General features: G+C 31.8%; 1 protein-coding gene across 1 annotated transcript in view; it reads left to right on the forward strand.

Moving 5' to 3' along the window:
* Positions 1-7422: 7422 nt before the first annotated feature.
* The window catches only part of LOC143043719 (uncharacterized), a 49720-nt gene continuing 34381 nt past the window's right edge, over positions 7423-22761 (forward strand). The window contains exons 1-5 of the mRNA XM_076215899.1: positions 7423-7472; positions 8128-8311; positions 9775-10089; positions 11857-11917; positions 13232-13293. Of these exons, the coding sequence (XP_076072014.1) occupies positions 7428-7472; positions 8128-8311; positions 9775-10089; positions 11857-11917; positions 13232-13293 (667 nt within the window). The 5' untranslated portion in view covers positions 7423-7427. The remainder of the gene's footprint in view (positions 7473-8127; positions 8312-9774; positions 10090-11856; positions 11918-13231; positions 13294-22761) is intronic.

The raw sequence follows: 22761 nt of genomic DNA on the forward strand, positions 1-22761 counted from the left end.
ATGAAATAGTAAGAAAGCCAAATAAGTACAAAGTTGAAGACAATTGATGACCATCATTTCAAAAGTTGTTCCAAGTACGGCTAATGTTATCTATGGCTGGGATAAGAAATTCTTAGTATTTGGAATAATACTTACTTTTTCAAACAGGTAATTTATAAAAATGACCATATACTGTTATTTCAGAAATTATTGCGATGTTTTTGTGAATCCGAAAAATGCAACAGGATAATAATCGCAAAAATTAAAACTAATAATAATACAAAATAGTATGTATATGATTCAAACATGATTTTTCTGAATATCGCAAAAAAAATAAAACCTCAGTTAAGTCTAAAATTATAAATTTGCAATATTAAATGCACGCAATAATTTATGAATTTACAGTAATTGATATTTGTGTCAACACCGAAGTGCTGACTAATTGCATTGGCTGGTGATACCCTCGGGAACAAAACGTTATTTCTATCCTTCTGTAAATATAGTCTGGTATTTGATTTGATTGGATCATACGTGAGGGAAACGGAAGACAGATTTACTTTTATACACGACAAAATATTCCAAAGCCTTTCGTGTGTAGTAGGAAGTCATATCATTCATTGTTTTCTTAAATATGGAAGTAACAATTTCGTGGTTAATCCACTGCAGCTCACCTCCATGAAGCATGAACATGACGAATCGAAAATCATGGTAAAACCAGAACAGGAGGAATTCAAATAATATTGGTTAATATCAGAAACGGAGAGCATAACCACGGGTTTACTGGTATGCAAATGAAACATTTGCGATATAGAACAAAACTGCTCAAAGAAAAGAGGGACAAAAGATACCAGAGGGACACTCATAAATCGAAAATAAACTGACAACACAATGACTAAAAATGAAAAAAAAAAACACACACAGACAGACAATAGAACAGATGACATAACATAGAAAACTAATGAATAAACAACACGAACCTCACCAAAAACAAGGGGTTATCTCAGGTTCTCCGGAAGGGTAAGCAGATCCTACTCCATATGTGGCACCCATCGTGTTGCTTATGTGATAACAAATTCTGTAAATAGTCTAATTCGGTAGGTAACATTCATGAAAGGGAAGGGGATTGTAAATATGACGTTAGGAACATATCCGATATCATTTGTGAAACGGTTATTCCATTATGGTCAACCAACTCGTGATCGCGTCCGTAAATTTTACGAAGTGATGATTTTATCTTCACCATTTGGAACTCTTGATTTAATAGCTTCCTTGTGAGCAACAACCCTCTATCAGGAATATAATGATAGGAAATGCAAGCACGGGAATATCGTATCAATTAGGAGATGCATACACCGTATGCAGGTGCTGCTGGAATGTTGCTACTTAGAAATGGAAAGTTCACAATTGGAAAGCTGAAATCATCTCTTTCTCAACCGACCCTCATAGTCAATTTCTAGATGTAAGTCAAGATGTGAGGCCGACTTAACTGTATCTGATGTATCCTTTATCTTTATATTGGAATGTGGAATACTTTTGTAAAGTGTAGAAAAGTAAAATGTTTTAATACTATAACAAGATAAAAGAGAGTTAGATTGTGTGTACTCTAAAAGATCTTTTGAATTTTTAAGTATCGACATCTGGTTCACACCACCTCTAGAATAGGTAGTTTCACAATAACTTTGAAGCCCGTCTTTGATTGCTGATAAAATAGATGTTAATGATTTAGAAAAAGTTTCATGGAGCACTTGGAAGACCCAGTAATATACCGTTGTTTATGAGGACACTTATGCAGTTTAGGTATCCAATACAGTGATGGAAGATCCAGTTCATCAACTTTGGTTGAAATTTCAAAGGTACATAGAACAGACCTATGACGCAAAAGGACTTAAAGCAATTGATATAGAATATTTAACGGAATATTTGGATATTGTGGAACTTTTAATAAAGTATAAAGATATTATGAGAGATAAATGAATGTGATGCTCTGGGCAGAACACCTCTTTTTATTCCTTGTGAAAGCAATCAACAAAAGTAAGTATAATTACTTTTACAACATAAAGCAAATATATATCAAACGAACAAAGAAAACATTACACAACTTCATAAAGCATGTAAAGAAAATAGAAATGAAGAATAGTAGGACAATTAAAAGATTCAGTTGCCACTGTACATCGCATGTTTTTTAAAAAGGCGAAAATATTTTTTTTGTGTTTCTTTTAGACAAAAAAGTAGAGGTTAACATAGTTACTAAACAAAGTTGTTTTCCTGTTTTTATAAGTTGTAGTGAAGATCATTCAAAAGTATGTAGTTATTACAATACAAGGGTGTGAATATTAACACAGCCGACATATTTGCATTTACTCCACTTCATGTTGGATACAGAGGAAAACTGGAACGTAATGTTTAAATTTTGATAGAATGCAATGCAAATATAAATCTGTTAACAGAAAAAAAAGAGTCCCCGTTGTACATTTCTTGTTTAAATGAAAGTTCGGAAATTGTTGAATTTTTATTAAGAACAAACGCAGATGTTAAACTTTGCGAAGAAAAGGGAAACTCTCAGCGTCATCCGGCATGTCTAAAAGGTAACGAACAAATAGTAAAATCACTGCTGGAGAAAAAGGCCGATAAACACAAAAGAAATGATGCTGGAAAAACTCCATATGACGTAGTACAAAGATTTGACCATGATAAAATATTATAGATGTTAAACAGTGATATAATTGTGGAGAGTTAATGATAAATAATACATTATTTTGGTTGTAACCATATTTTGTTTTTCATTTAAAAACCTAGCTAAATAGAAAAGCTGTGGTGTAGTGGTTAGCACATCGGACTACAAACACAAAGGTGCCTGTTCGATCCCTGTTTTGATAACAAATTTTCGGCTATCCTTAACACCATGTGCGAGTATGGTCTTCAGAAACGATGATAGGCCATTGGAACATGTGGAAAGGACAATAAATGATTTACCTGTGTTCAGAGATAGCAATATATCTTACACGTAAAAGACAAGATTTTTTTAGATTGCGGAAAAAAAAAGCAGACTTATATCGATAGAAGGCAGCACTCGTATCCGCAAAGTGAAAAGGGATTCATATCAATTGTTATAACATAATTCCCAACCCACTATACATAAATGCGTTTAAACTAACATATCAAATGCGTTTTATTAACATGATTAACATGCTTACTTGGTAGCATTATAGCTGGAAATACAATTTGATTCTGCAATACATTTTTAACAGGATATATAACAGTGTTTATGCCTAAAAAAAATTATAAGCACTGAAAATATAAAAAAGGAAGATAACATCAAGATAGCAAAACAAACAGAGATGCACCAATATGAAAGTCATAATTATGTACAAAAGGAGGGATTAATCCTACTCTGTAAACATTCATTCTGATTGATAGAACAAATTCATTGAAACTGACATTATCAAGATGCTTGATATTTCTATTGACAACGTATGTGTTACGTTCGGAGGACGTATTTTTCAACAGACTGTCATTCCAAGGGGAGCCAATTGTGTCCCTCTTCTTGCCGACTTGTTCCTTTATTATTATGAGGATGATTTTAGACAGAAACTTCTTAGGCAGAAAGATAAGAAGTTAGCAAAATCCTTTAACTCTACTTTCCGCTATATAGATGACGTTCTTTCACTAAATAATTCAAAATTTAGTTACTATGTTGAACGCATCTATCCCATTGAACTAGATATAAAGGAAACATCAGATACAGTTAAGTCAGCCTGATATCTTGACTTAAATCTAGAAATTGACAATGAGGGTCGGTTGAAAACAAACACTTACGACCGTAGAGATGATTTCAGCTTCCAAATTGTGAGCTTTCCAGTTCTACATTCCAGCAACACCTGCATACAGAGTATATATCTCCTAATTGATACGCTATTCCAGTGCTTGCATTTCCTTTCATGATTTTCTTGATAGAGGGTTGCTGCTCACAAGGAAGCTATTAAACCAAGTTCCAAATGGTAAGGTGGAAATCACCCCTTCGTAAATTTTACGGACGCCATCACTAGTTGGTTGACCGTTTTGGAATAACCGTTTCACAAATGATATCGGATATGTTCCTTACTTCGTGACTACAATAACCTGCCACATGTGGAGCAGGATCTGTTTACCTTTCCGGAGCACCTGAGATCAGCCCTAGTTTTTGATAGGGTTTGTGTAGCTTATTATTTAGTTTCCTATATTGTGTCATGTATTATATTGTTTGTTTGTTTGTCTATTTGTTTTCTTTCTTTTTTAGCCAGGCGTTGTCAGTTTATTTTCGATTTATGACTATCCTTCTGGTATATTTCTTTCCTCTTTTATCATAATATTAAGTCAACAACGTGAATAATACAAGCACTTTTCAAACTTGAAAAAGCAAATAACAGTCGATTATTAAGGTAAATAAATCTTATTACATTTTCTAATCTTTTATGTCACTAGAATGCACAAATTGTATTCAGATATATATCAGTCACACAGTAAATCATGTGTCAGATAAAAATTATAAACCGCGATAAGGATAAAGATGACGCCATATTAGGTCAAAATTGTATACAATACTGTTTACATGTAAGTAGTGTTTTCTATATATTGGGCTGATAATTATTTATATTGTTTGAGTACCGAATTCCGATTTGAGGTCCTCATTGATTGGTAACAGATGTGTGCGTGTGACAAAACTTCTATAGTAAGTACTAATCAGTGCATGAATAGTAGGATAACTATATTTCCATAGTTGTCTTGCATTTATATACTATGGGTTTACTCCTTTATGTATAGTACATGTTTCATTCCTATTATCCTTCACTAAAACATCGTCAATTGATCTTGACGGATCAGTAAAAGGTTGTGATTCGGGTTGGATTGGTCGGTCCCAATTATCTCTACTAGATAATGATTCTTAACTATCAGATCTATCTACCTCTACCCCTACCACCACACCTACGAGTTTTGGTAGATTTTGGTTGCATGACAGCGCTGTTTTCTTGAAACTCTACGTAACAGTTGGAAAAGAAGGAATTCAACAGTATTTATATGGAAGATGATGTTGACGTAATTGCTGAGAGCGTAGTAAGCTCGAATTATTAACGTGGTAGGATTGCAGAATGGTCGTTGTTAGAGCGTGCTATAATCGAAGTAGAAGCGTGGTCTGATCATGATGCAATCGAATAAATCGGGGTAATGTCGTAGTGAGGACGTGTTTAGTGTAGAAATATCGTTATATTCGAAGTGAAGTCGCAGAATAAGCGTGGCGAGAACGTAAAATAATTGTAGCTTAATCGTTGAAGAAGCCTTCTAATGACGAAGTAGCAACGTGAAAGAAACGAACATTTACATTTTCATGCTGCTCATACCGCGACCTCACCACGATCTGAATTTATTTAAGATCGCGTTGAGCGTGGTGTGATCTTGGTCTAGTGTGACTGGGGTTTAAACCCATGAATGTATGCAAAATTTTAATACGTCGCAAAAAAATTTGACGAAGGTCAGGCACCTACATGTATGATGAGGATGGTTTTTAATTGCCTTCGTAATATTTCACATCAAACCTATAAAATACCTTCAATTTAATTACAGAATTGATAAAATGCATGTTTGTCAATTGGGATAATAAGATTCACGAGGACCAATAAAAATAAGTCGTCATGATAATGTTTTTCAAACAAAACCTTGATAATGAAGCTTTATTTTGTCATTTTTATAAATTTACTGTTTGCAAATTTTTGAATTATTCGAAATACCAAGGATTGTTTTTATCCCAGGCATAGATTACCTACGTATTTGGCACCATTTTTTTAATTTTTGGGTCCTCAATGCTCTTCAACTTTATACCTTTTTTATTTCTATTTTGATCTCAGTGTCACTGGTGAGTCTTATGTAAATGAAACGCGCTACTGGCGTATCAAAAGTGAAAGCCTGGAACCTATGATAAATATTTAAGGAGCACTAGACTTCGTTTAAAAATATCGAGAAAACAATGTTCAAAATGGTACAATGATTGCTTTAATCCTTTTTTTTTTTTACTTTAAACTTGTTTTATACGAGTTGGAAAAATAATTCTATAATAGCCTGTCTGTACAATAAAAGGTTTTCTTTAAAAACAAAATTTGGTCTGTAAACAAATTTATTTTCATTATTTAGTTTATCAGGAAATAAAGATATGAAACACATTAATTTTCTTATGTTTAATACTGATAGAACTATCAAACTATTAGATTTTGTTGTGATATTAACGACAACAAATTTATCAACCCAGTTTGAAAACAAACCTGTTAAATTAAAACATTATGTTAAGATTTGAGAATAATGATTTCGCAATTTTTCTGATTTTTCTCATCGAAGGTTTCTACATATTTAGAGCTAGTGTACATATGTAGCAAACATACATTTCATAGAAACATAAGGTTGACTACTATACCCATTTTCTTTCAACGTTTTTACTTAGTATGTCTCACACGTTGTCGTTAGTATAATTGAATTGTGGGCAACAGTTATACACGTGTGACTTTCAGAAAGCTTGTATACCATGTTTAAAGTACAATCTCAAAAAGATGACAGTTGTTTTCAACTAAAGTTGATGTGGTGGAGCTTTTGATTTTGCCATTTAATAACGGTCATACCTTTTTAATTATCCTTGTAAGTCTTTTATTATTTCTTGTCATATTATTTTATACATACAAATTGCACTGCACCGTTTATGTTTTGCCATTTAATTATACAAAAAAAGATTACGATTTTGTTTCAATAACCATATTGTTATCTATTAACTATTCTCTAATATTTTTCATTAAGTAGACAGGTCAAATATCTATACATAATAGTCGATAAGGAAGATTAAATACTATTTACATTTGGTATTCCTACATCATATGCTATGACTGACAATTTCATACTGTTTACTTATTGATATGTCAAATGTAAACACGATGTTCAAACATTAAGTATTGATAAAGAATACTAACATATATAAAATGGTTAAAACATAAAATGTTAATTGCTCAGGAAAACGAAGTGATCTTACAAGACGTATTATCAATTATTTAGTGCTGATGGGTTATGTTTGATTTCAATGATTCACTTAAAATACGGATTCAATGAATTTGGTTCATAACTAATGACCATTCGTTACATGTAACCAGTATATTGCTGTATATTTCATTCGGCAGTTAATTTACGTTTCATTTTCGAATATATATGGACTCCGGCTGTTGTCTGCTCTCTGGTCGGGTTGTTGTCCCTTTGACACATTCACCATTTCCTTTCTCAATTTTATCAATCACATAGTTTGTCGTTCGTCTCTCTTTTTCAAAAATATAAAACATTATCCATATACATTTTACACATGATAAAGCAGCCTGTACCATGTTATTTTATTTAAATTGTACAAAATGAACCTACATGACACATTTTCTTTTTCAGCAGTTATAATGTCCTCATATTGCACTAGTATATATTTCATCTTTATTTACCTGGTAGGTATATCATATGGAATAATTGTAAAAATCAATCAAATATTGGAATACACAGTGTTAACAGTATTTCACATCACAGTGAACACGTGATTTTGTTGAAATGTAAAGAATTTAAAGCTGATTTTCATGGGATGCATAAAAAAATATTCGATGCACACAGGAATATAATTTTTATACCAAATATTCTTTCTATAACGAATCAATTATTCACACATTTTGTCATGTCAGATGCAATTGTAGCCAATCTTTGGATTGTTAGTCTCCAAGAACTTTAAAGTCTGGTCGTCTGAATATAGCAATGAATGTTCAATTCGATATTAAACACATGCAAGCAATAACTCAATTTAACTATATATGTTTATCGATTAGGAATGTTTAAATTTAGGCACACATCTACTCTTACTAGTGATAAATAAGGCAATGGTTAATTATATAAAACTGCATAAGAAATATATTACAAATTAGAATGAAAAAAAATTGGAGTAGTGATTTTGTATGAAGTTTTTAGTTTATCACTACACGCAATCATTTATTACATTTTGTTATTAAGAAATAAATGACATCCGTACACTTTAAAATTTACTTTTCCATGTACATAAGGATTAAGAGGATACCTAAACATAAGCACAACTTACTACATTGGTTTTTTTTCCAGATGTTATCATTACAACATACATCTGAAGCGGTTTATAGTTTCCAATGTCCCACACAGTCACACTGGAGACACAGAGAGGCGTATTGTAATTCAAGTGTCAGTTATTTCTGCTTGTATGACCGGAATAATGAAAATTTGACTGAGATTTGTAGGACAAAGACCGATCGCGACTTTGAAAAACCAGGTATATCGCTCTAAGTCATGTTTGTTCAATGCAAAGGTTGGAGCTATTTACTGCAAAATATTTGATCATTGAAATTAAACGATATTCATGATTTTTAAAACACTATGTAAAACATTTTATTTTTTATTAATATAGTTCAAGAAGATCTCATAGTATTTCAACTGGTCACTGAGACCGTGCATATTCACATCGTGTTTTGTTAGTGCTGTAATTGAAAATAACAAATTACTCAGAAATGAAAAGATAACGTATTTCTATCCAAATTAACACCAGATTATTTAAGATTTTTGTCGAACATTAGAATTGACTTTGAACCAATTTGATTTAATTAGTTATCAAAGGTACCAGTATTATAATTTAGTACGCCAGACGCGCGTTTCTTCATCAGTGACGTTCATATCAAAATATGTATAAAGCCAAACAAGTAAAAAGTTAAAGACCACGGAGGATCCAAAATTTAAAAGTTGTGCCAAATACGTCTAAGGTAATCTATGCCTGGGATAAGAAAATCCATAGTTTTTCGAAAAATTCTAAATTTATAGAATATGAACACATTATTGATATTCAACTATTTAACCTTGTTGCAATAGAATAAGATTAAGAAATGAGAAATAAATCAAATGAAAAAAATACCCAACATTTTTATTTTTCTATCCCTCTATCCTAGAGAGTAAAAACTAAAACACTTAGCATTCATACTGATAAGTCAATTTCCAGTTTCAATCAAAATGTGCGGAAAGTAAGTCCTCACCGTTACATAATTTTTCATATTTGTATTACAAATTGAAACTAGGCTGAACTATTGCGTTATCATATTGTAGTTTCAAACTGATAATTAAAACAGAACACCTCCATGTAAAGCAATGTTTTTGTAAGGTTCTGAGTGAATATAGGCAATAATGAATCACGATACAATTTTTTATATATATATATATATGTATTTTTTTTTTTAATTATTAACCATAACGTATGCAATGAAAAAACGTCTTTAGACAAAAACATAGACCACTTTTCGCCTTGCACTTATCCTTTGAAAAAGTCCAGAGATATTTTTTTTACAAACATGCAGTGTTTCGAATAGTCAATGATAGAACGAGTTTTTTTTAAAAACTTACTTATTCTACTTTAGTTGAATTGTTTCAAAACTGAATCATTTTGTATATTATATAACTAATTTTTCAATAACCTTACAACACCGAACAATTAAATGTCAATTAACATGATGAAGATTGTATATATTTAAAATTTCATTAAATATTCTTTACCATATTTGACTTCTAAAAATTGTTTTTCTTGTTTAGAAATTATTTAAACAAGTGACTGTATATAATTGCAAACCAATCGCCAAATTCTAATTTTTGCAATTAAAAAAACAATTGTTCGGCATAAATATCCATGGACGTTTAAGTTAAAAAGTGTAGTTTTCAGAAAAATAAATGTTTGAGTGACTATGTTTTGTATAGGTTACAAACTGGTAGTTTCTGGGTCAAAACATGGGACATTAGATGGAGATCTTTGTGAAAAGAATTTCTATCAACCATTTCCATTCAATTCTTCTGGGAACAGTCGTTGTGTTTATCAAAAATCTCACTGCAGCGAGGCAGGGCAAGTAATTTACAGTAATGGAACAAGCAAAGCAAATATTGAATGCCGCTGTGATCATATGAAAGGTTATGATTTTCTACACCGACCAAAAAATCTATGTTTTTGTGTACCATTTGAGGAAGATTGTACCTGCTATTTGAAGATATGCTCTTCTGATGATATTTTATCACCAGGTATGTAAAATAATGTATCGTCAAATTCAGAGATTGGTTTCTCCTGAAAACATGACTGAGTTTGAAATCTGAATCTCCATTTCCATTGGTTCATTGGAATACATGTTTGATACAAGAAATAGCAAACTACTATATTATAGCAAGTGACTATAAAGGAAAGACTGAAAACTGGTGAACTAGAAAAATATATAGTGTACTTTATAATAATATTATTTAGCTTTAGAGATTGAATAATAGTCTTTGAAAATAGGAATTCGAATATTTTTGGTGTTCATAAAAATTTAAAAGACGCTAATATATACTGTTTTAAAAATAACTAAAGCCAAGCAGTTCCTTTTTAGCTCACCTGGCCCGAAGGGCCAAGTGAGATTTTCTCATCACTTTGCGTCCGGCGTCCGTCGTCGTCCGTCGTCGTTAGCTTTTACAAAAATCTTCTCCTCTGAAACTACTGGGCCAAATTAAACCAAACTTGGCCACAATCATCATTGCGGTATCTAGTTAAAAAAATGTGTGGCGGGACCCGGCCAACCAACCAAGATGGCCGTCATGGCTAAAAATAGAACAAAGGGGTAAAATGTAGATTTTGGCTTATAACTCTGAAACCAAAGCATTTAGAGCAAATCTGACAAGAGGTTAAATTATTTATCAGGTAAAGATCTATCTGCCCTGAATTTCTCAGACGATTCGGACAACCGGTTGTTGGGTTACTGCCCCTGAATTGGCAATTTTAAGGAAATTATACCGTCTTTTTGCTATTATCTTAAATATTATTATAGATAGAGATAAACTGTAAACAGCAATAATGTTCAGCAAAGTAAGATCTACAAATAGGTTTAATGACTAAAATGGTCAGTTGACTCCTTAAGGAGTTATTGCCCTTTATAGTCAATTTTTACCAATTTTTCGTTTTTTTTTTTTTAATCTTTTACAAAAATCTTCTCCTCTGAAACTACTGGCCCAAATTTAACCATACTTGGCCATAATCATCATTGGGGTATGTCATGGTATATAGTTTGAAAAAAGTGTGCGGTGCCCCTTCCAACCAACCAAGATGACCGCCATGGCTAAAAATAGTACATGAGGGCGAAATGTAGATTTTGGCTTATATCTCTGAAACCAAAGCACTTAGAGCAAATCTGACCGGGGTTAAATTGTTTATCAGGTCAAGATCTATCTGCCCTAAAATTTTCAGACAAAACAGACAACCTGTTGTTGGGTTGCTGCCCCAGAATAAGTAATGTTAAGGACATTTTGCAGTTTTTGGTTATTATCTTGAATGTTATTATAGATAGAGATAAACAGTAAACAGCAAAAGTGTTCAGCAAATTAGGATCTACAAATAAGTCAACATGACCAAAATAGTCAGTTTACCTCTTAAGGAGTTATTGCCCTTTATAGTCATTTTTTAACAATTGTCATAAACTTTTGTAAATGTTTGTAAATTTTTAACTGGGCCAAGTTCATTATAGAAAGAGATAATTGTAGCAACAAGTATGTTCAGTAAAGTAAGATCTACAAACACATCACAATCACTAAAACACAATTTTGTCATGAATTTATCTGTGTCCATTGTTTAATCAACACATAGAGAAAGGTGAGCGTCACAGGCTCTTGAGAGCCTCTAGTTAAAGAAACAAAAACATACATGTAAGATCTTATAAAGATGTGCAGTACCTAAACGTTTAACGGTCTCCATTATATAAAAACAAGCATGTCTAATGATCACTAGTTGAAAATAAGATATCTAATCTTGCATTAAATTTTCAGATTATGAATGCCTTAAAAAAAATGAGTGGAAAGTCAAGTTTAACTGTGAACCAAAAAACATGTGAGTACTCATGTATGACATTTTGCATGCACTTTAACTATCAAGGTTCTTGGCATTTCTAAGGAACTTGTCTCTTTATGTAATTTTGCTGTACTTCTTATCAGGTTAATCATTTAAATATTTATTTATCATGTACTTAGAGTTAACCCGTTATAAATTTTACAGTTTGATTAAAGCTTTAAATTTATTAGAATTCAATATTTTCCGAAATTGTGCGCATGGATAGCGGGCTGAAAAAAGTATCAACTGTTTCCGGCTATTATCCCAGGCATAGATTACCTTAGCCGTATTTGGCAAAACTTTTTGGAATTTTGAATCCTCAATGCTCTTCAACTTTTTACTTGTTTGGCTTTATGATATTTTCATATGAGCGTCACTGATGAGTCTTATGTAGACGAACGCGCGTCCGGCGTACTAAATTATATTCCTGGTACCTTTGATAAATATCGGATGCCTTTCTGTAATGTTATATTATCGCATGGACTTCCGACGTAGTTCGGAAAAAACAGGAAATACACATCCATGCGTCGTTTTCACTGATTATTATTGAACTTTGGGTTGATAAAACATCTGATATTGAAAGAACTATCTAATAAACTGACAAAATTGCCCATTTCATGTCAACAGCAAATATGTAGCCCTATTTTATATACATGATATACATGATCTGTACCGATTATCAGGTTGTCGAGTATGTGCAGCAATCGAAGAAAATAAAGCTTCATATTGTAACGAGCAGCTGATGCAGACAACCTGATAATCGATTTATTGTGTAGAATTTCGTATTTCGCTTGATAAAAACATAGAAAATTATTAATTTATACCGGGTAACTGAATTATAAAATAAAATTATAACTGCACCAATTGTTTTTAGTTTATTGAGTCCGGGCAGTGAGGAATATGTCTTGCTAATTTAGGATAAAAATCAACCAGGAAATATTTTGACATAATGGAAGTTGCCAAATATAAAGGGAATTTTCACAACTGGGAAGCTGAAATCATCTGTTTTGTCGTTAAGTTGTGTTTTCAACCGATCATCATTGTCATTTTTTAGATGTAAGTCAATATATGAGGTGAACTTAACTGTATTTGATGTACCCGTTATCTCTAGTTCCATTAGATAGATGTGTTCAACATAGTCTCCATATTTTGAATAATTCAATTATTTTAGAACGTAGAACAGCCACTTACATGGTTCCTAAATATTAACATCTTTCCTATGTTTCCTAAAAGGTAATTGCAATCATGACGATCAACAAGACAAACATGGTCTATACATTTAAGATAAAGCCATTGTACACTTTTGTATTTCAGAATCTACGACATGGACGAAATCTCAACAAGTATATCAACAGAAAGCCATATCAACCAATCAGGTATTACTGTGTATGAAGACAAGAGTATAGTACACATTACTGTTAATGACTCAAGTTTATCTTCAATTTTAAAGCTAATAAGTTTTGTTTCTTTTTATAGTTGAAGTACTCTTTGAAGAATAACATGATTTAGTACTCAATTATTTTCTGAGCAGGTGAAATAGATAGGTTAATCATGTCAACGAAATGTGTCATGTTCACGACATGACAACTCCGGTCTTATCTCAAAGATTACAATAATAGTCAGCGTACAGCTGTAAACTAATATCAGTTTGTTTTCATATATTGTTTATAAGATCCTTACACATAATGTGGAGAAAGAAAGATCTGAAAAAATCCAAGTTAAAATAAAACTAAGGTTCCATTTCTCTCGAGCATAGTTCATAAATTAAAATTTAAAAAAAACATGCAATAGAAGTATTAAATGTTTTCGGTAAAGAGGCTACATATACGTACAAGAACTGTGGTGTGATTATTGATGCTGTGAATTGTCTCTCAGACATCACTTATATGCGAATCGGTAAGAATCTATCGATAGAATTTAGGTAAGAATGTGGACAACAATCGCGCTTCTGTGATACTAGGAATGGTCCTGTATAATTATAAGTTACAGTTTAATTTTTCCTAACATGTCATTTTAACTTGTATATTAAAAAAAAATCATACTGCTATCTTCATATGAATTGTATTCTAAAAGATTTTATAATTGAATTGCCGTAATAGAATCATGTAATATTTCTTAAAAGAACTTGTTGGTATATTCCCTCTATTCTGTACATACTGCCAAATGACTCATCCCGGTCGATCCCTATTGTAGGTTCTCACTTTTATATTTAATGATCATTGTGTCTTTTCATAAACATAAATGAAATCTCTGTCATTGGACAAAAAAAAAACTTACAACCATCATATTCCATTGCGGATATTTTTTTAAAGAAACTTATTTAAAAAAAATTGTGATGTCTAGATTTAGGCTTTTTCATTTTCACGGGGAATAATAGAAATAGATGCGTTTTTTGTTCCTAGTGGGGTTTTTTTTCGACAGTAATGTTCGCTACTGCCACTTGTATGATGTTTATATTGCTTTGTCCCGAAGTGTATTTAAGATTTCAACCTTTATCTATGTGTAATTGTTACACTAATTATATAGCTGGTTAATTAAAATTTTGTTTCTGTTAAGTTTTTGATCCTTTTATCTGTCTTGATTAAGGATATTAATTCAACACCGTAGAAATAACAAAAATGAATATCGTTTTGTCGGTGCTAACATCTATGTCTGCGTAACTGAGGTGTCTTATGTATACGCAACGCGCGTCTGCCGAACTAAATTAAAATCCTGGTACCTGTGATAACTATTTGATATAAATGTCGACATAACTTAATATGTATTGCTATCCATATATAAAAAGTCACGGTTCTTCCTCGTGTCAATTTTGAATACTTGTATGATATAGTCGTATATCACTTTCTTGGACGGATTTTGATGTGCTTACATCAAATTCGTTGAATTTGCACTGATTTAATTTGAATATTGGAGAAATCATTTATGATTTGGTTGTTATTTGCTTTGAACTAGTAACTGCAAGTACTAATATATCGGTACTGTTTGGCTGTTTTTTTTATATTACTTGTTTGTTTGTGTGTGTCCTGCCAATATGTCTTTATCAAGTCGTTGATAATTGGTATAAACGACAATACAGTTTGTAATGTATTGCCCTGTGGTAGTTGACTAGACAGTACGTTTATTGCTCATTGGTGTATGCCATTCGATGATCTATAAATACTTAAAACCATATAATTTTGATATTTGTGTCATTCACATCATGTTGAAACTTTTTATATGATATTTCCAATCGATCAATAAGGTGTGACGTATTTAAGATATGGTACAGTGGAACTTTTGAGTCGCAAGACGTACACTCAAGATTGAAATAAATCTTGACAAACACTTTCTCTTTGTTTCAATCGTTTATATTATGATTTTTCTTTGCATATCCTTATCAAATATTTGACTACAAAAACATGTTTGACTAAACAGGATCAATGGAGCATATAAGGTCTGCAAATGTTTTGTTACTTTTGCTTTAAAATATTGGGATTAATTCTTGTGATTGATGTTAAATGTAATCTGTGTTCCAGTTCAGTTATGTTTATGCAATGAAGCAAAATAGCAAAAACATTTTCTTTTTCGGAAAATGTGGGGATTTCATAATGTTAATTTAAGCACACATAATGCATCAAAAATACTAAAATATTCTTTGTACAAACATAATTCAGATCGATCTCTTATATTCATTTGAAAATAATGAGATGAACAAATTATAATATGCATAAATGATTCACTTACAGACAACATCGCATGGCATGATTTGATAGTTCGGATAGTTACATTTTGCATGATTGTATACATTGCCAGTGTATGCGTATATATCTTAGGTAAGTAAAAACCTTAAATTATCGTTTGCTGTATGTTTATTCTCCTGCGTTTAACATGTTTATCTCCTTTTCAACTACAATAAATGAAGTTGGATCATTATTGTCTGGTTAGTATGTAATAACTAACAGCCGTTAGTTTTCTCGTTTCAATTGTTTTACAATTGTCTTTCGGAGCCTTTTATAGCTAACTATGCGGTATGGGCTCATTGTTGAAGGCCGTATGTTGACCTATAGTTGTTGATTGCAGTGTCATTTGTTCTCTTGCGGAGAGTTGTCTAATTTACAATCATACCACACTCTTCTTTTTTATGTATAAATTGAAATTCGATTATGAAAACGTTACACTCAATTTCAATCTTATACAGCGTATAAAGTTCGGACCTTATGAGTATTAGGAACGTACGAGTAAGGCAATAATCATGTCATTATATACTCGTTCGGTTATTAACATATCGGATCATATGAGTATTTAGACCATGTAGATTTTCTGAAATACATGCAAACTTCCTTTACAGACAAAGCGCGTTCTCTAAACCAGCAAAGGTTTCAAGTTATTAACTAAATACCTTGTCTTTGTTACCTATTGTTTGAATATTGGTATATATCTTTCTTGCCTTTGGTATATAGAGTAAATTTTAAGCAATTTTAAGTTCCGTTCGAACGTGAAACCAGATATGTTTGGGGCATTTTATTTTATTTCTCCAAGCATTTAGAATATATTTCTTTTAATTTCTTCTACACCCACTTATTTTCACTGGTGCGTTCATTCTCTAATTCATACGATCTTACAATAAGAGTAATTTCTACAATAAACAATAAGACATAAACTGCTGTTTTTCTTAATCGAACTAGAGGCTCTAAAAAGCCTGTGTCTATCACCTTGGTCTATGAGCATATCAAGCTTCAAACACACTCTTTAGCATTGTAGACGAGCATAGACTTCATGGCACAAATCTCTATTTTGTTGATATTGTATAACTTATATTTTAGTCTGTTCAGTTTCTTTTCTTTTATTATCAATATTAATCAATATAATTATCAATAAATCTTGCCTCGGTATTTATTTTTTTTTGTGATTTAAAATGTCAATTTATCATGTTTAATTAAAATCATATTAGACATAACAGAACAAAACTTCTATATAAATATCATATTTTTCATTATAATAGACAAACATGGGTCATAACTCCTTTAAGAATTAGTCTACCAGTTTTAACTTTGCGCTTTTGTGATGGATGAGCTAATAAATCGGAGCAGGAACATATCAAAGAACTTTAAGATAATTTGAAAGATTTAAGACATTCAATTACAGGAAAGAGAACATGGAGTTATTTGCTCAACTTTGAAAACAGTTGACTTTTATCTTAACAGTTCATCTACTTGTTTTCGTAAAGACAAATTAAGAATGGACCATGCAAAAATGTCTCTGCCGTGTTTTTATTAAGTAAAATTCATTTAATTTCATTCATCGCAAAGAATACAAAACTAGTATATACGTCAATATTTTATTTTTAAACACTGTACCGACGAGGGTTGTGTCTTACTCAGTAATTGTTAAACATTCGTATAATTTTGTAACCGGATCATACGCATATGGTCTGACAATAAAAGTATATATGAATATTTTCATAACCACATGCTTAAGATCCAGTACTCATATGGTCCAGAACATAAATATATATATTTATGTAGAGTTGTCACTAGCTCATACGTACTTATAAATATAACTAATTTCTGTGATTGTATCTTACATTAATTTGAAGGATCCTTTACTATAGATAATTTAGCTGATCTGTAAGAATAACATCTTCATGTCTGATATATCATGTACTGTAGAACGACACTAGATTAAAACGGACGTGGAAAAGTAACACCCGGCAACCAAAAGTTTCATTTTTATGAAGCCCAGGTGGTCATTTAGTCTAGCGCACCGGTTAAAGGTTGCATTTCTGTAAATATTGACAATGCAATTTCCCATAGGAACTCCTTTTACGGCTAAAACTGTACCACATTTACTATGAAGTTTTGAAAAAAAACTTATCCTAGAATTGATGGTTCATATGCACCACAATTTTTTTCAAAGGTAAAAAAATAAAGGGCTGTGCGGCATATTTTCAACGTTATATGCCCTGAACTTCTCAGAGTTTAAACTAACACTACTTTTTTTTAACTACCCCCACCTCGAGTGAAAGATTACCACAGATTTCAATGTCAACAATATGCACATGTTTATTTACTGGTAACATTCCCAAGTTATGTCTCTGTGAGATGGAACACAGAGAGCATAACTGGGGACCAATATGTCAACAAAAATGGTTTTTATTAAATATTCAAGATCTCCCCAAAAGAGGCGTGTTTTCAGAAACAGCTGTATTTACAAAGTGCAACATATACAGACATTTATTCAAATAGAAAACTCTCTGAAATCAGTTTTTCTCACATTAATACTCATTTATCAGAATTATAGTCTTACAGAAATCACTGTGTATACTCTTAATTTTTCTTTACTATACATTTAACATCCCCTCCCCTGTTTCAATTTTTTAAAGAATTTGAAATCAATACTTTGATTATTGCCAGCTTACCCTATTTGCATATTTTCTGATAAAAAATGCCTAGAACCTGTTTAAAACTGTTTTGATAACATATTGAAAGCATATCAGAATACTATAAATGTAATGCTTAGCAGTCAATCATTACAACATTCAAGATTATATAAAGTATCCAATCCAGCCTCTGTCTCCAGTCCACATCTTACTGTATGCCTATTTGTCAATTAAAGAACTAATTTTCTGCCTCAAATGGTCAATTTAGAATTCTTGTCACAACAGTATCATCTGTAACCATATATCTGACACAATTTAGCTAATATATATACTAGAAGTGTTCAAACAAAGCAATATTTGCTATAGTTGTATGTATGCAGATACCAGTCTGAGATATAAATTCACTTAAAATGTTGTAGAGATGACTGCTTACATCTGATTTTTGCATAACTTCCAAGCATAGTTATTGTTTTCTATATCAAAAACTTTAAAATCATAAAATCATAGCATTTACAAGTTAATTTTTTTGTTTTATGACCCAGTAAATATATATTTTGGTACGCAGGACTTAAAAGGACAAATATTATAAACAAAATGTTTTATCCTGGCTTCAATACAAGTAAGGAGATGTGGAATGATTACAAATATGACAACCGTCTACCACATGGATGTAAGCAATCATAGGCAACGTACGGCGTTTAACAATGATAAAAGAAAGCGTTTGAATGCCCCGACAAAAATAATGCAAAACACTGAGATAAGGAAAACTAAAGTTTTAATTTATAACAAACAAAAAGAACCATGTTATTCAGTGGTTGTCGTTTGTCGTTGTTAATATGTGTTTCTCGTTGCTTGTCTTTTATATAAAGTCCCGTTTTTAAAAATGGTTCTACACTAGTAACTCTTGTCTTGTTGAGGTTCTTTATATTTTGCTGGTCAATGTGAGTCAAGGCTTTGAGTTAAAATGATTAACACTAACGAAAAATAGGATATAGCTTTTATTGCACTAGCCTTACTTGTAGTGCAAGATTATAATATCAAAAAGAAAATATTAAGCCTTGAAAATTATACAATTAAAGATTCATTAAATGATTTGTTCAAATAATGTAGATTTAAGTACTTCCTTTCAACTGCAGTGCTTCTATCAGCATTACATGTATTGATTGGAACATATGTAAACGAAATTTTATCACTGTGTTGATCACAAGCGAAAGAAGCACGTCATTTCAACTCAGAGCTCATTTTTTGATTACCTTCTGGTTCAAAGATATGATCTCTATGTTTCAATTCGTTGAGACATAACTGTGGACAATTCATATAACAAAGAAAAGAAAACACAACGGTTAGTTTAAAAATTAAATAAACATCATTATATTTCCACTTGTTTAGCAATGTGTATGTATTAATTTTTTTTTTTTTTTTTTTTTTCTTTTATTCGATTCAACTTGCAATTTAGATGTTACTTATTGATATTGCATGTGTTGTCTTATACCCTACTAGATTATATTCATCAAAACATAGTTAAGGTTTGAAAGAATACGTCCCTTCTAATCCAGGCAAAGACGAAAGTAAATATTTGTTTCTTTTTAATTTTAGGTATGAAACATCTGCCTAAAAAAAGGGACAGCCTTAAAGAAAATGAAACTTCATCTTTAACTCCTGATGATGTTTCAGGTATGCAAAATCAGATTTATTTTAATAAATATACCAACTATGATGTGTATCTTTCCATATACGGTACGATATAAAAATAATAAAAATGAGTATTCTATACTTGTCTAGAAAATTATTTTCAATTTTCAGTGTTTTTGTGTCAAATAAGAGATTTAAAAATAACGATCTGTGTATTTTGTATGACCATTTCTGACAACATTATATCAGTAAATCTACTGATTTAAGGATAGTGATGATTGAGTTTAGATGTCACATTGATTCAGGACTATAAACAAAGTATACATGTAAAGGTACAGTACATTTTAACATGAACTGTCATACGCAATTCAAATAAAAATAAGTGACAACAGTCTTCAACATTAAACAGTCATTAGTAAAAGATGCATGTATAAATTGATTGTATTTCTGAAAAGATGTAAGTGGTCTTTGTTTTTATAAATTTTATAAACTTGCATATGAAATCACGTATATGGTATATGGTTAATTTCATCCAAAGAATACTAGTTCGCAATCTACCATATTCAAATTTTATCCTCCTATCAAAAGTAATTGAACCTTTCTAGTTTCACGATATGCAAGTACTTAATATGTGAACAATATAATACTCCTATCGTTCTTGTTATTTGGTGTTGGTTTTTTTTTCTCACTATTGTAGATTTGAAAGACCATTTTAAGGCAAAAGAATGGAGAAAAATGAACGAACACTTTGAAGAAACGTGTGCATCTAAAACAGTTTTGAATACCTTAAATTCTCATGGGTTCGTAATAATATCAGGTCCTCCCGGAGCTGGTAAATCTGCAATAGCATATAACACGGCTTTTATGTTAGAAAAACGTGCACAGTATAAAGTTTTGCCTGTCTCATCACCAAACGAGATACGAAAATACCTATTGCCTATAACAAAACAGGTATTTGTAATTGATGACCCAGTAGGCAGATATACTGTTGATGACTCATGTATTCAGCGATGGGAAAATGAAGAAACTTTTATCACACAAACATTTACTGACTACTCTACTTCGAAACTTATACTTACTTGTAGATCGTACATTTACAGATTTGGATTTTGTCGCAAATTAAATGTTTCGCCAACACATTGCGATTTGCTTTCGTATGCATTGAATCTATCTTATGATGAGAGAAAAAACATTTGCAAAAGGTATAACGTACCAGAATTTAATGAAGATACTCTTATGCTTTATGATTTCTTGCCCTTATTATGTGTGGGTTTCTCAAGAATGGAGTGTTTATCTACGTGTTTTTTAAATCCAATCAAAGTTCTTACGGAAGAAATGAAAAACACCAAGGACAAATCCGATATAGCTTTTTTGGCTATAGCCTTACTTGTAGTGCGAGATAACAGCATTAAAAGGCTATCAATAAGCCTTGACAATAATGCAATCAAGGACTTGTTACATGATATATGCACTGAAAGTGGATTCAAATACTGTCCTTTAACGACAGTCCTTCTATCAGCACTGTATGACTTGACCGGAACATATGTTAAAATAATGGACGATGGATTTGCATGTATTCACGATAATCTATTCAAAAACTTGGCATTTATCGTGGGAAGCGGGATCATTTATTGTTTACTTAAATATTGCAGTAGCTCTTTTCTATCAAATCGAATGCAGTTAACGTCTCTTCAAGAGGAACATGACGAATTACTTATTATGGTGAAACCCGAACATGAAGAATTATTTTTCCATAGACTTCTGTCGGATATAAGGAAAGGTAATCATAATGATGTGTTTACTGGCATACAAATGAAGTATTCACTATTTAGGTCGAAATTAATAAAATTTCTAAAACTTTTAAACGCGGAGGATTTAAAGTGCGATCAATATAATTCAACACCTCTGCATGTTGCATCAGAACAAGGTTATCGAGATATAGCACATTTACTTTCGAAACTGAAAAAAGACCAGATAAGTCACCAGGACAGACAGAAAAGAACGCCAATGTATCTGGCTTGTTTAGGTGGCCATGATAATGTTGTCAAAGAACTTCATTTACAGAATCAAAATACACTTGAAATAGCAAATACTGACGACTGTACTCCTTTGGATGCCGCCTCAATTAACGGCCATTCTTCCACAGTGAAATTGCTACTGGAATACGGGGCAAATTATAAAAAGAAGGATAACAAGATGAAAAGAACAGCATTATTCAGAGCTTGTGAAAAAGGACATTACGATGTAGTACGATTACTGCTGAGTAAGAACTCTGACGTCAAATATACCGACGCAAAAGGACTTAAAGCAATTCATATAGCATGTTTTTCATGGCATTTGGAAATTGTTGAACTTCTATTATATTATAAAGGTATGATAAATGAATGCGATGCTCAGGGCAGAACACCACTTTTTATCGCTTGTGAAAGCAATCAACCAAAGTTAGTTGAATTGCTTTTACAGCAAAAAGCAGACGTAAATCAAACGAACAAAGAAAACATTACACCACTCCATAAAGCATGTGGAAATAGAAATGAGGAAATAGTAGTATTATTGCTAGATAATAATGCAAAGGTGAATGTACAGTCTGTTGATGGCTCCTCGCCACTACACATAGCATGTATGGAAGGTCAACTTAGAATTGTTGAAACTCTATTGAACAAAAAAGCTCAGGTGAACATAGCTACTAAACAAGAATGGACGCCGCTATTAATAAGTTGTGGTTGGGGCCATTTTGCAATATGTAGATTATTACAACGTAGTGGTGCATATATTAACACAGCCGATAAATTTGAATTTACTCCACTTCATATTGCGTGTAGAGAAAAACATGAACGTATTGTAAGATTTTTAA

Source organism: Mytilus galloprovincialis, chromosome 8 (assembly GCF_965363235.1).
Source record: "Mytilus galloprovincialis chromosome 8, xbMytGall1.hap1.1, whole genome shotgun sequence".
Taxonomy (NCBI): Eukaryota; Metazoa; Mollusca; class Bivalvia; order Mytilida; family Mytilidae; genus Mytilus; species Mytilus galloprovincialis.